Source organism: Schistocerca piceifrons, chromosome 11 (assembly GCF_021461385.2).
Source record: "Schistocerca piceifrons isolate TAMUIC-IGC-003096 chromosome 11, iqSchPice1.1, whole genome shotgun sequence".
In the NCBI taxonomy this organism is placed as follows: Eukaryota; Metazoa; Arthropoda; class Insecta; order Orthoptera; family Acrididae; genus Schistocerca; species Schistocerca piceifrons.
The window spans coordinates 16,456,753-16,470,547 of NC_060148.1; the positions used below are offsets into that span (position 1 = coordinate 16,456,753).

At 41.4% G+C, this 13,795-nt stretch overlaps 1 protein-coding gene across 2 annotated transcripts in view; it reads left to right on the forward strand.

Moving 5' to 3' along the window:
- LOC124719992 (sodium/potassium/calcium exchanger 3) overlaps positions 1–13,795 on the forward strand; it is a 684,419-nt gene that overhangs the window by 453,115 nt on the left and 217,509 nt on the right. Inside the window, exon 1 of one of the 2 annotated variants that reach the window (XM_047245219.1) lies at positions 3,580–3,741. The exons of the other annotated variant lie outside the window; for it this stretch is intronic. Coding sequence (XP_047101175.1) covers positions 3,708–3,741 — 34 coding nt within the window. The 5' untranslated portion in view covers positions 3,580–3,707. Of the gene's footprint in view, positions 1–3,579; positions 3,742–13,795 lie in introns of those variants that run through there. 2 annotated transcript variants of the gene reach the window in all.

The following is a 13,795-nucleotide window of genomic DNA, read 5'->3' on the forward strand; positions in this document are numbered from 1 at the left end:
TTATGTGTCTAGAAGCAATATTTTTGCATTCGCAAGTGGGTCTATACAGGGGCGATGTCCTTGAGGACAATATTACGGAAATGGAAGAAGATGCAGATGAAGATGAAATGGGAGATACGATACTGCGTGAAGAGTTTGACAGAGCACTGAAAGACCTAAGTCGAAACAAGGCCCCCGGAGTAGACAACATTCCATTAGAACTACTGACGGCCTTGGGAGAGCCAGTCCTGACAAAACTCTAATCTGGTGAGCAAGATGTATGAGACAGGCGAAATTCCCTCAGACTTCAAGAAGAATATAATAATTCCAATCCCAAAGAAAGCTGGTGTTGACAGATGTGAAAATTACTAAACTATCAGTTTAATAAGTCACAGCTTCAAAATACTAACGCGAATTCTTTACAGACGAATGGAAAAGCTTGTAGAAGCGGACCTCGGGGAAGATCAGTTTGGATTCCGTAGAAATGTTGGAACACGTGAGGCAGTACTGACCCTACGACTTATCATAGAAAATAGATTAAGGAAAGGCAAACCTACGATTCTAGCATTTGTAGACTTAGAGGAAGCTTTTGACAATGTTGACTGGAATACTCTCTTTCAAATTCTAAAGGTGGCAGGTGTAAAATACAGGGAGCGAAAGGCTATTTGCAATTTGTACAGGAACCAGATGGCAGTTATAAGAGTCGAGGGACATGAAAGGGAAGCAGTGGTTGGGAAGGGAGTGAGACAGGGTTGTAGCCTCTCCCCGATGCAATTCAATCTGTATATTGAGCAAGCAGTAAAGGAAACAAAATAAAAATTCGGAGTAGGTATTAAAATCCATGGAGAAGAAATAAAAACTTTGAGGTTCGCCGACGACATTTTGGAGAGCAAAATAACTGATGAAGGTCGAAGTAGACAGGATACAAAATGTAGACTGGCAATGACAAGGAAAGCGTTTCTGAAGAAGAGAAATTTGTTAACTTCGGGTGTAGATTTAACTGCCAAGACGTCATTTCTAAAAGTATTCGTATGGGGTGTAGCCATGAGTGGATATGAAACAGCGACGATAATTAATTTATACAAGAAGAGAATAGAAGCTTTCGAAACGTGGTGCTACAGAAGAATGGTGAAGATTAGATGAGTAGATCACGTGACTAATGAGGAGGTACTGAGTAGAATTGGGGAGAAGAGGGATCTGTGGCACAACTTGACTAGATGAAGGGATCAGTTGCTAGGACACATTCTGAGGCATCAAAGGATAACTAATTTAGTATTGGAGGGGAGTGTGGAAAGTAAAAATCGTAGAGGGAGACCCAGAGATGAATACAGTAAGCAGATTCAGAAGGACGTAGGTTGTAGTAGGTACTTGGAGATGAAGAGGCTTTCACAGGATAGAGTAGCATGGAGAGCTGCATCAAACCAGTCTCTGCGCTGAAGACCACAACAACAACAATATATTTAATTCTATGTCTTAATAAAGAGAAAGTTACTAGTTAATAGGCAATAAAGAGTGAAAATTTTCTGAATAGTACTTATTCTCCTGGTCACAAACAATCCCACCCAGTATTAATTGTGAGTGTTTTTTTTTTTTTTTTTTTTTTTTTTTTTAAGGGGGGTGGAATGTCACGCTACCCAATTGGGAGCAGGAGGGGCACCACTGGATATTTTAATTTCCAGTGTCCTAAATATAGGTCTGATGGCTTCCATTACAAAATATACACTTTTGAATTCCACAGATCGAAATACAGTGACGTGCGATAGAAGAATGCTATGTAAAGAGGCGTGTCACTGCTTTTTGGCCTTTGGCACACTTACCACTAAATAACATGTCTTACATTTCCTCCAAGATATACGTTTTGCAGCTAACGGCCTTGCCGCAGTTGTAACACCCGTTCCCGACAAATCACCGATGTTAAGCGCTGTCGGGCTGGGCTAGCACTCGGATGGCTGACCATGCGGTCTGCCGAGCGCTGTTGGCAAGCGGGCTGCACTCAGCCCTTGTGAGGCAAACTGAGGAACTACTCGACTGAGGAGTAGCGGCTCCGGTCTCGGAAACTGACATACGGCCGGGAGAGACGCGCGCTGACAACATGCCCCTCCATATCCGCATCAAGTGACGTCCGTGTGCTGAGGATGACACGGCGACCGGTCGGTACCTTTCGGCCTTCATGGCCTGTGCGGGAGGAGTTTAGTTTTTTGTATATACGTTTTGCATATCAAACTGTTCAGTAAGATTGTTGTTGTTGTTGTGGTCTTCAGTCCTGAGACTGGTTTGATGCAGCTCTCCATGCAACTCTATCGTGAGCAAGCTTCTTCATCTCCCAGTACCCACTGCAACCTACATCCTTCTGAATCTGTTCAGTGTATTCATCTCTTGGTTTCCCTCTACGATTTTTACCCTCCACACTGCCCTCCAATACTAAATTGGTGATCCCTTGATGCCTCAGAACAAGTCCTACCAACCGATCCCTTCTTCTAGTCAAGTTATGCCACTAACTTCTCTTCTCCCAAATCCTAGTTATATGATCTACCCATCTAAGCTTCAGCATTCTTCTGTAGCAACACATTTCGAAAGCTTCAATTCTCTTCTTGTCTAAACTATTTAACGTTCACGTTTCACTTCCATACATGACTACACTCCATACAAATACTTTCAGAAACGACTTCCTGACACTTACATCTATACTCGATGTTAAGAAATTTCTCTTCTTCAGAAACGCTTTCCTTGCCATTGCCAGTCGACATTTTATATCCTCTCTACTTCGACCATCATCAGTTATTTTGCCCCCCAAATAGCAAAACTCCTTTACTACTTTAAGTGTCTCATTTCCTAATCTAATTCCCTGAGCATCACCCGACTTAATTCGACTACATTCCATTATCCTCGTTTTGCTTTTGTTGATGTCCATGTTATACCCTCCTTTCATGACACTGTCCGTTCCGTTCAACTGCTCTTCCAAGTCCTTTGCTGTCTCTGACAGAATTACAATGTCATCGGGGAACCTCAAAGTTTTTATTTCTTCTGCATGGATTTTAATACCTACTCCGAATTTTTCTTTTTTTTGCTTCGATGCTTGCTCAATATACAGATTGAATAACATCGGGGAGAGGCTACAACCCTGTCTCACTCCCTTCCCAACCACTGCTTCCCTTTCGTGTCCCTCGACTTTTATAATTGCCATCTGGTTTCTGTACAAATTGTAAATAGCCTTTCGCTCCCTGTATTTTACCCCTGCCACCTTCAGTAAGATATCCGCTGCAAAATGAATTTATTTTTGAGAAATCGATTTTTTTTGACGTCCTGTCTCAAACTCTCGAGGAGGTGGGGGGGGGGGGGGTGCCACTATCAAGGTTTTGCCCCGATTCGGAAGTATCGTAGATCCGGGGACGATGTATTGCATAGAAATATCCTCTTAGGCTGACTTTCCTAGCTGGATCAGTTGAGCGCTAGTTCAGTCGGCGAGAGTCGGCTATCGCGCACCGCGCATGAGCCGGTCGAGTGGTGGGGGTAGCGGGAGTGGGTCACGTGGCGGAGGGGAAGAACCGCTTCTCCGCGGACACCTGTTGCGCCTCTATGCAGGGCAGTCGGTGGCTAGGCAAGGCGCCAGATGGGCGTGTGTGTCGGGCGACTGAAGGCAGGTAGCGATTCGCTAGCGGGGGTCACTGACTCCTAAAGGCCGACGGAATGGGTGCGTCCTGCAGTGCGGCTGGGCTGCGGTGACGGCGATGGAGGCGCCAAACGACACATTGCGGGGGTCTGGTGAGTACGCTACGGGCCTTACACTGCATCGCGGCGGATTCTCCGTCCTTTCGTCGCCTGTTCCGCACTGTCGCCAGACCAAAAACCTTAAAAGACCGAACTCGGCGTTAAACTTAGCTACAGACTTTTGCATGTTTTCAATCATTAATAATCAACTGCTGTCAGTTTTTGCAAAACAGCCGTATAAGTGCTTATACAGAATGATTCACGAATATAGGCAAATATTTTAGTGCGTTGTTCAAATAGCTTACGGGTTTGCTGCCGGTCGAACACCGCCGATATTTTGACAGGAGCACACCCTGCCGTTCTCAAGGCACGAATGCAAGGAAGAAGAAATGTGCCAGCAAATTAAATACATCGGTTCACAGAGGAGAAAAAGTGTCAACACAAACAAAAATAACCAACATCAGAAATATTAATCTACAGGTGAGGTCGCACTAATTCTGTCCCTCTATTTTTCAATGAGAGACAGAGCCGGATTCCAAGCAGCATTTAAACAAAATCCACCATCTCTGTTAATAAGGTTGTTTGATAGTCTGATTTCAACAGCTTCCTTAATAACACTATCCCAATAGTTTGACGTACAAGCCAGAATCTCCGTGTTGTTGTATTCCATAGGATGACCGGTGTCGAGGCAATGTTCTGCAATAGCGGCCTTGCTCGGCTGTTGTAAGCGTGTGTGACGCTTATGTTCAATACACCGGTCTTCCACAGCCCTGGTTATAGTGAGAGGCAGATCAAACGTGCGTTGCGCCATCAGCGTTCTGTGCAACGGGTGAGTGACGATAGCAACGAAGTGGCACCTAAGTCTACGGCCTTTTTGCCTTACGCAGGAAGCATTTCCGACAGGATTGGCCGTATTTTGCGGAAATATGATGTGAAATGTGTTTTTCGACCACCTTCTAAGATTAAGGCCGTGTTGGCGTCCGTAAAAGATGATCTCGGTTTGCGTATGGCTGGGGTCTATCGTATTCCTTGCAGTTGTGGCATGTCATATATTGGTCAGACAATCAGGACTGTGGAAGGCCGGTGTATTGAACATAAGCGTCACACACGCTTACAACAGCCGAGCAAAGCCGCTATTGCAGAACACTGCCTCGACACCGGTAATGCTATGGAATACAACAACACGGAGATTCTGGCTTGCACGTCCAGCTATTGGGATAGTGTTATTGAGGAAGCTGTTGAAATCAGGCTATCAAGCAACCTTATTGACAGAGATGGTGGATTTTGTTTAAATGGTAATTGGAATCCGGCTCTGTCTCTCATCAAAAAAACAGAGGGACAGAATTAGTGCTCACCTGTTGATTAATAGTAACTATCGATATTTCTGATGATGGTTATCTTTGTTTGTGTTGACACTTATTCTGTGTGTGGGGTCTTCCTTGTTTCTCCTCTGTGAACCGAGGTATTAAATTTGCTAGCACATTTCTTCTTCCCTGAATTTGTGCTTTGAGAATGGCATGGTGTGCTCCTGTCGAAATATCGGCGGTGTTTGACCGGCAGCAAACCCGTAAGTTATTTGAACATTCGATTGGCCGGGACAAGTTAAGGTCTCACATTTTAGTATGTTATTCTTCCAGTAAAATTAAAGAAAAAAGTTCGTATAAGTTACGGAGTTTTACATCTACATCTACATGGATACTCTACAAATCACATTTAAATGCCTGGCAGGGGGTCCATCGAACCACCTTCACAATTCCCTATTATTCCAATCTCGTATAGCGAAAGAATGAACACCTATATCTTTCTGTACGAGCTCTGATATCCCTTATTTTATCTTGGTGATCGTTCCTCCCTATGTAGGTCGGTGTCAACAAAATATTTTCGCATTCGGAGGAGAAAGTTGGTGATTGGAATTTCGTGAGAAGATTCCGTCGCAACGCAAAACGCCTTTCTTTTAAAGATATCCAGCCCAAATCCTGCATCATTTCAGTGACACTCTCTTCCGTATTTCGCGATAATACAAAACGTGCTGCCTTTCTTTGAACTTTTTCGATGTACTACGTCAGTCCTATCTGGTGAGGATCCCACACCGTGCAGCAGTATTCTAAAAGAGGACGGACAAGCGTAGTGTAGGCAGTCTCCTTAGTAGGTCTGTTACATTTTCTAAGTGTCCTGCCAATAAAACGCAATCTTTTGTTAGCCTTCCCCACAACGTTTTCTGTGTGTTCCTTCCAATTTAAGTTGTTCGTAATTGTAATACCTAGGTATTTAGTTGAATTTACGGCTTTTAGATTTGATTGATTTATCGTGTAACCGAAGTTTATCGAGTTCCTTTTAGCACTCATGTGGATAACCTCACACTTTTCGTTATTTAGGGTCAACTGCCACTTTTCGCACCATTCAGATATTTTTTCCAAATCGTTTTGCAATTTGTTTTTATCTTCTGATGACTTTATTAGTCGATAAACGACAGCGTCATCTACAAAACAACCGAAGACGGCTGCTCAAATTGCCTCCAAATTCGTTTATATAGATAAGGAACAGCAAAGGGCCTATAACACTACCTTGGGGAACGGCAGAAGTAACTTCTGTTTTACTCGATGACTTTCCGTCAATTACTACGAACTGTGACCTCTCCGACAGGAAATCGCAAATCCAGTCACATAACTGAGACGATATTCCATAAGCACGCAATTTCGCTACGAGCCGCTTGTGTGGTACAGTGTCAAAAGTCTTCCGGAAATCCAGAAATACGGAATCGATCTGAAATCCCTTGTCAATAGCACTCAACACTTCATGTGAATAAAGAGCTAGTTGTGTTCCACGGGAACGATGTTTTCTAAACCCATGTTGACTGTGTGTCAATAGACCGTTTACTTCGAGGTAATTCATAATGTTCGAACACAATATATGTTCTAAAATCCTGCTGTATATCGACGTTAACGATATGGGCCTGTAATTTAGTGGATTACTCCTACTACCTTTCTTGAATATTGTTATGACCTGTGCAACTTTCCAGTCCTTGGGTACGGATCTTTCGTCGAGCGAACGGTTTTATATGAGTATTAAGTATGGAGCTAATGCATCAGCATACTCCGAAAGGAACCTAATTGGTATACAGTCTGGACCAGAAGACTTGCTTTTATTAAGTGATTTAAGTTTCTTCACTACTCCGAGAATATTTACTTCTACGTTACTCTTGTTGGCAGCTGTTATCAATTTCAACTTCGTCTTCTTTTGTGAAGTCATTTCGGAAGGCTGTGTTTAGTAACTCTGCTTTGGCAGCACTGTCTTCGATAGTATCTCCATTGCTATCGCGCAGAAAAGGCATTGATTGTTTCTCGCCGCTAACATACTTCACAAACGAGCAGAATCTCTTTGGATTTTCTGCCAGGTTTTGAGACATAGTTTCGTTGTGGAAACTGTTGTAGGATTCTCGCATTAAAGCCCACTCTAAATTTCGAGCTTCTGTAAAAGATCGCCAATCTTGTGGATTTTGCGTCTGTTTAAATTCGGCATGTTTGTTTCGCTGTTTCTGCAGCAGTGTTCTAACCCGTTTTGTGTACCAAGGAGGATCAGCTCCGTCGTTTGTTAGTTTATTTGGTATAAATCTCTCAATTGCTGCTGATACTATTTCTTTAAGCCACATCTGGTCTACACTTACATTATTAATTTGGAATGACTGGAGATTGTCTCTCAGGAAGGCGTCAAGTGAATTTTTATCTTCTTTTTTGAATAGGTATATTTTTCGCTTACTTCTCCAGGATTTGGGGATTACAGTATTCAATCTCGCTACGACAACCCTGTGTTCACTACCCCTGTATCGGTTTTGATGCTCGTTATGAACTCAGGATTATTTGTTGCTAAGAGGGTAATAAAAGATTTTGCCTGTAATTTAGCAACTTCGCTAATATGAAGCCATCGTAAAACTGTACGAGGCTGAAGTAAATCACCATTTCCATTTATTTTGTTGTTATTGATCTGGTGAACCCAATGAAACATGTCCCAGACGTGTATCTGCAGTAGTTTTCCAGAACATCCAGAGCAGCAAAGACGTAATTTCGTAAAGTTATTAATTTATTAACTACTTGCCCCAAATTTGTTTTTTAAATTCCAGGCAACTGCATAAAGTTTTCAACCGAATATGTACAGAATTTAATTTTGGAAAAATGATGTTAATAGCGTTAACTGAAGCTGTGTGAATGTGTCAGATAATCTGCATTAATTAATACCGTAGCACACGTGAATTCGTGTTAAAATGGAAAAAACAAAGCTCAGTGTTACGGAAGTTGTACAGTGTACATACAATTTCACAATACATTCACAATAAATGTTCAAATATGCCTCCACCGAGTTAGTGCATTAACTGTTGCCAACAATGACATAAACGTTGCTACATTGTTGATGAAAAGTAAACAAATTTGCTTCTATAATAATCTTTGCTTCTCTGGATGTTCTGGAAAACTACAGCAGATACACGTCTGGGACATGTTTTATTAGATTCACCAGACCAATAACAAATGGAAGTCGTTCTTTAATTTAACCTCTCACAGTTTTGCGATAGCTTCATATCAGCGAATTTGCTAAATTTCAGGCGAAATCGTTGATTACCCGTAACTCCGTAACTACAAATTTGCAGACCTATGTTTATCTGAACTTTTTTCTTTAGTTTTACTTGTAGAATTGTTTGTTGTTGTGGTCTTCAGTCCTGAGACTGGTTTGATGCAGCTGTCCACGCTACCCTATCCCGTGCAAGCTTGTTCATCTCCCAGTACTTACTGCAACATACATCCTTCTGAATCTGCTTAGTGTATTCATCTCTTGGTCTCCCTCTACGATTTTTACCCTCCACGCTGCCCTCCAATGCTAAATTCGTGATCCCTTGATGCCTCAGAACATGTCCTGCTAACCGGTCCCTTCTATTTGTCAAGTTGTGCCACATACTCCTCTTCTCCCCAATTCTATTCAATTCTTCATCTACCCATCTTGTCTTCAGCATTCTTCTGTAGCACCACATTTCGAAAGCTTCGATTCTCTTCTTGTCCAAACTATTTATCGTCCATGTTTCACTTCCATACATGGCTACACTCCATACAAATACTTTCAGAAACGACTTCCTGACACTTAAATCTTGTAGAATAACATATTACAATATTTGCATATCTTCGTGAATAACCCTCCATAAAAAGAATCACTAAACAGCCTTATAATGTGGCAGTTACGATAGCTACCAAGCACACATTCTTCTTCATTAGATAACCTTATGTCAAAAGAAAGTAAAAGTTATTCATTTAACAAAATAAGCAATTGTCTGTTCTTGTGGGGCGGAAGCTGTGTTCCTTTCAATTACTTTTATAAAGGACTAACATTAATCTGTAGTTAAATATGAACAGTTCTCATTGGAAGCCACTTTATGGCGAACGTTAGTTTCCTTTGATACCATTTCGTGAAATTATGGCAAGATTACAGGATGTATGTATAGCTACCTCGTTTGCACTAAATTACTGTCAAACTGACTTCATAAGAATAAAAAATTACATAGGATTACCTAGAGAGCATAATGACATGGCTTGAAATGCAATATACGAGGGCCGTTCAGAAAGTAACCTCCGGTTGATTTAAAAAAATACACCAAGTTAAATAAAAATATTTTAATATATACATCTTACAACTACATCTTTGCACTATTTTTCTACATAGTCTCCATAGCGATTGAGGCACTTATCGTATCTCTTCACAAGCTTTGAAATTCCTTCTGCATAAAAATCACCCGCTTGTACCTGGAGCCAGCCTGTGACCGCATCTTTGAGCTCTTCGTCGTCATCAAACTGCTGTGACCCGAGCCATTTCTTCAAATGCATGATGAGGTGATAATCACTTGGCGCCAGGTCTGGGCTGTAAGATGGATGGTTGATAACGTCCCACTTGAAGGACTCAAGAAGGGCCGTTGTTCTGCGAGCAGAGTTAGGACGGGCGTTATCGTGCAAAAAAAACGATACCGGAAGTCAGCATACCACGGCGTTTGTTCTGTATAGCCCGTCGTAACTTTTTTATTGTTTCACAGTACACGTCTTGATTAATGGTCGTACCACGTTCCATGAATTCAACCAACAACACCCCTTTGGCATCCCAAAACACCGTTGCCATCAGTTTTCTGGCAGAAAAATCTTGCGAGGCTTTTCTTGGTTTGGTAGGCGAATTTGAATGTGCCCACATCTTTGATTGTTCTTTTGTCTCAGGGTTCACGTACTTAATCCAGGTTTCGTCACCGGTCACGATTCTGTTTAACAATGGTTCTCTTTCGTCCTCATAACGTGACAGAAAGTCTAATGCAGAGGCCATTCTTTGAGTTTTGTGGTGGTCGGTAAGAATTTTGGGCACCCATCGTGCACAGAACTTACGGTAACCCAATCTTGCTGTCACTATCTCGTACAAGAGAGTCTTAGAAATCTGTGGAAAACCAGTAGACAACTCCGACATTGAGAAACGTCGATTTTCACGAACTTTTGCATCAACTGTCTGAACGAGTTCGTCAGTCACTAATGATGGTCTACCACTCCTCTCTTCATCATGAACGTTTTCTCGTCCACTTTTAAATAAACGTACCCATTCACGGACAACTCCTTCACTCATAACTCTTGGTCCGTACACGGCACAAAGCTCACGATGAATAGCTGCTGCAGAATATCCTTTGGCTGTAAAAAAACCTTATGACAGCACGCACTTCACATTTGGCGGGGTTTTCTATTGCAGCACACATTTCAAACTGCCACAAAAACTAAACTAGCGCAGGTACGACGTTCACTCGACCACGGCTTGATGCCGACTGACCTGTTGAGTGCGTGAACGCACAGATGGCGTCGCTACTCCCCCCACAACCCGCACTGTGACCAATCGGAGGTTACTTTCTGAACCGCCCTCGCACTTAATAGGATTTCTTTCATAAATTGTACAAACGGAGTGTACTTACATGTAATCACACCATGTGTGAAAAACGTATGAGCAAATGTGCTCTCGTCAAATAGAAAACGTGACAAGAATAAAAACTAAAATGTAAGAATGTTACTGTTGTGAGATTTTCTGTTTGACGAGAGGCAGCTGAAAAGTCGACGGCTTATCTCGTATCATATAATAATGAAGAATTTCATTCGAAATTACTGAAATTGGGAGAATATTATTTTGCTGATCCAGGCCATAATGCAGAAGTCGAAAGTGTGTTCTATTCCATAAAAGCCCAAGGGGGGCAAAGGAGCGCAATAAAGGTACCGACCGAAGCGAAGATGATGTTGCGTAATTCATAATAAGCTTGCCGTAAACATTTTTATTGGGTCAGATCCAGCAACCGTACGTTATTTAATTACAGGAATGTATGTATAACCACCTCGGTTGGACTAAATTATTGTCAAATTGACCATGGTTTCGGCTGCCCCAAGGCTGTCTTCATCAGAATAAAAAATTACGTAAGATTAACTAGAAAGTATAATGACATGGCTTGAAATGCAATATAATTAATAACATTACTTCCATAAATTGTACCACCAGATTGTACTTACATGTAATCACACCATGTGTGAAAAACGTCTGAGCTCTCGTCAAATAGAAAATGTCACAAGAATAAAAAGTAATAAGTAAAAATGTTATTATTGTGACATTTTCTATTTGATGTGAGCATTGTTGCTCAGACGTTTTTCACACACGGTGTGATTACGTGTGAGTACAATCTGGTGGTACAATTTATGGAAGTAATGTTATTAATTATATTGCATTTCAAGCCATGTCATTATACTTTCAAGGTAATCCTGTGTAATTTTTTATTCTGATGAAGACTGCTTTAGTGCAGCCTAATCCATGGTCAATTTGACAATAATTTAGTGCAACCGAGGTGGCTATACATACGTCCTGTAACTAAATAACTTACGGTTGCTCGATTTCAGCCAGTAAAAATGTTTATGGCAAGATTATTATAAATTACACGACATAATCTTCGCTTCGGTGGGCAATTTATTTCGCACCTTTGCCCCCTTGGGCTTTTATAGAAGAGATCACCCTTTCGACGTCTGCATTATGGCCTGGATTTGCAAAATAATGTTCTCCCAATTTCAATAATTCCGAATGAAATTCTTCATTGTTATGTGATACGAGATAAGCTGCCCACTTTTCACCTGCCAACAGATTTAAGGCAGACCCGTCTTTTTTTTTTTTTTTTTTTTTGCTTCTATCAATTTTCCTGAATTTTTGTCACTGGTCAAAGAATTTACTGTAACCGTCTTGGAAGAACGGACGGCGTATCAAGGTGGTTGTGAATCCACATCACACAGTCACATACGTCAAGTGTAAGGGGCCCTTGCGGACAATACGTGATTTAACAGTGCCCAAAATTCGGCAGTTTTCTGAATTCACAGCACCCTGTGGTGCGAAAATGTGCCTTGTCACTCCATAGAATATTGCCCGGCCACATGTCTTCAATTTCGATCCATGCTGAAAACTGAAGAGCAAATTCGTGAACGCTGTTGCGGATCGTGAGATTTCACGGTAATATCAGAAACTGAGTCCGCATTGTTGCAAAACACCTTGTTATTCGTTTATTTCTTTATTCTCTCAAACTAGTTTCGTCGACAAATATCACCATCATCAGTGGGGTTTTTCAATCTAAAACATGCAGAAAATAGCATGGTTATGCGCACACAGTAGCACATTATTACATTTTTCACTATTCGTTTTTTTGAAATATAGTTAACTATGCATACTTCCATACTACCTTATTTATTGTATGTTACATCATGTTTTAAGCAATTATTGTCGCTGTTTGCAACATACTGGGTGATCGAAAAGTCAGTATAAATTTGAAAACTTAATAAACTACGGAATAATGTAGATAGAGAGGTAAAAATTAACACACATGCTTGGAATGACATGGGGTTTTATTAGAACCAAAAAGAAAACACGCCATATTGCTAGACACGTGAAAGATCTCTTGCGCGCGTCGTTTGGTGATGATCGTGTGCTCAGCCGCCACTTTCGTCATGCTCGGCCTCCCAGGTCCCCAGACCTCAGTCCGTGCGATTATTGGCTTTGGGGTTACCTGAAGTCGCAAGTGTATCGTGGTCGACCGACATCTCTAGGGATGCTGAAAGACAACATCCGACGCCAATGCCTCACCGTAACTCCGGACATGCTTTACAGAGCTGTTCACAACATTATTCCTCGACTACAGCTGTTGTTGAGGAATGATGGTGGACATATTGAGCATTTCCTGTAAAGAACATCATCTTTCCTTTGTCTTACTTTTTTATGCTAGTTATTGCTATTCTGATCAGATGAAGCGCCATCTGTCGGACATTTTTTGAACTTTTGTATTTTTTTGGTTCTAATAAAACCCCATGTCATTCCAAGCATGTGCGTCAGTTTGTACCTCTCTATCTACATTATTATGCGATTTATTCAGTTTTCAAATTTATACTGACTTTTTGATCACCCAGTATTTTCTGTGCGCTTCTTTTCTGTTGCCATTTTTTACTTAGTGAACATCATGTAATCTGCAACCATGTGAGCGGCTGTTAGTAAACCAAATACTAAAAGGTGAACTTCGCATCTCAGCGGTATATACTTGGGGTTGTGGTAGTGTTGTGGAAACTAGTTATTTGATGTGTACTGAGCTGTTACTTAGCTATTCGTGTACTCACGTTCGTTGGATGGTATGTAGCTGTTTTCATGCACAGAAAAATAAAACTTTCGCACTTTGTTTCTGATCCAGAATATCACGCCATCTTGCTGTTCGCGTGTGTCGTGAGTGTATCGCATGTGGCGAGAAAGGCTATGAAAAACTGTAGCGCGATTTACGGTGACTTCTGTTCATTATTTATGTGTGTGATTGGGAAGTGGTTCTTTCTCCTGTGTGTGCTTTCTGTTCTGTGTCCTTGGTCAGTTCTCTTACAACAGTAAAGAGTGTGTTATGTTCCGTTTATTACACACCACAACCGGAAGTATATATTGCTGACATGCCAAATTCAACTTTTAGTATTTTGTTTACTAATAGCCGCTCACATGCTTGCAGATGACATGATATCCGCTAATTAAAAAGACGGCAACAGAAAAAAAAGCGCACAGA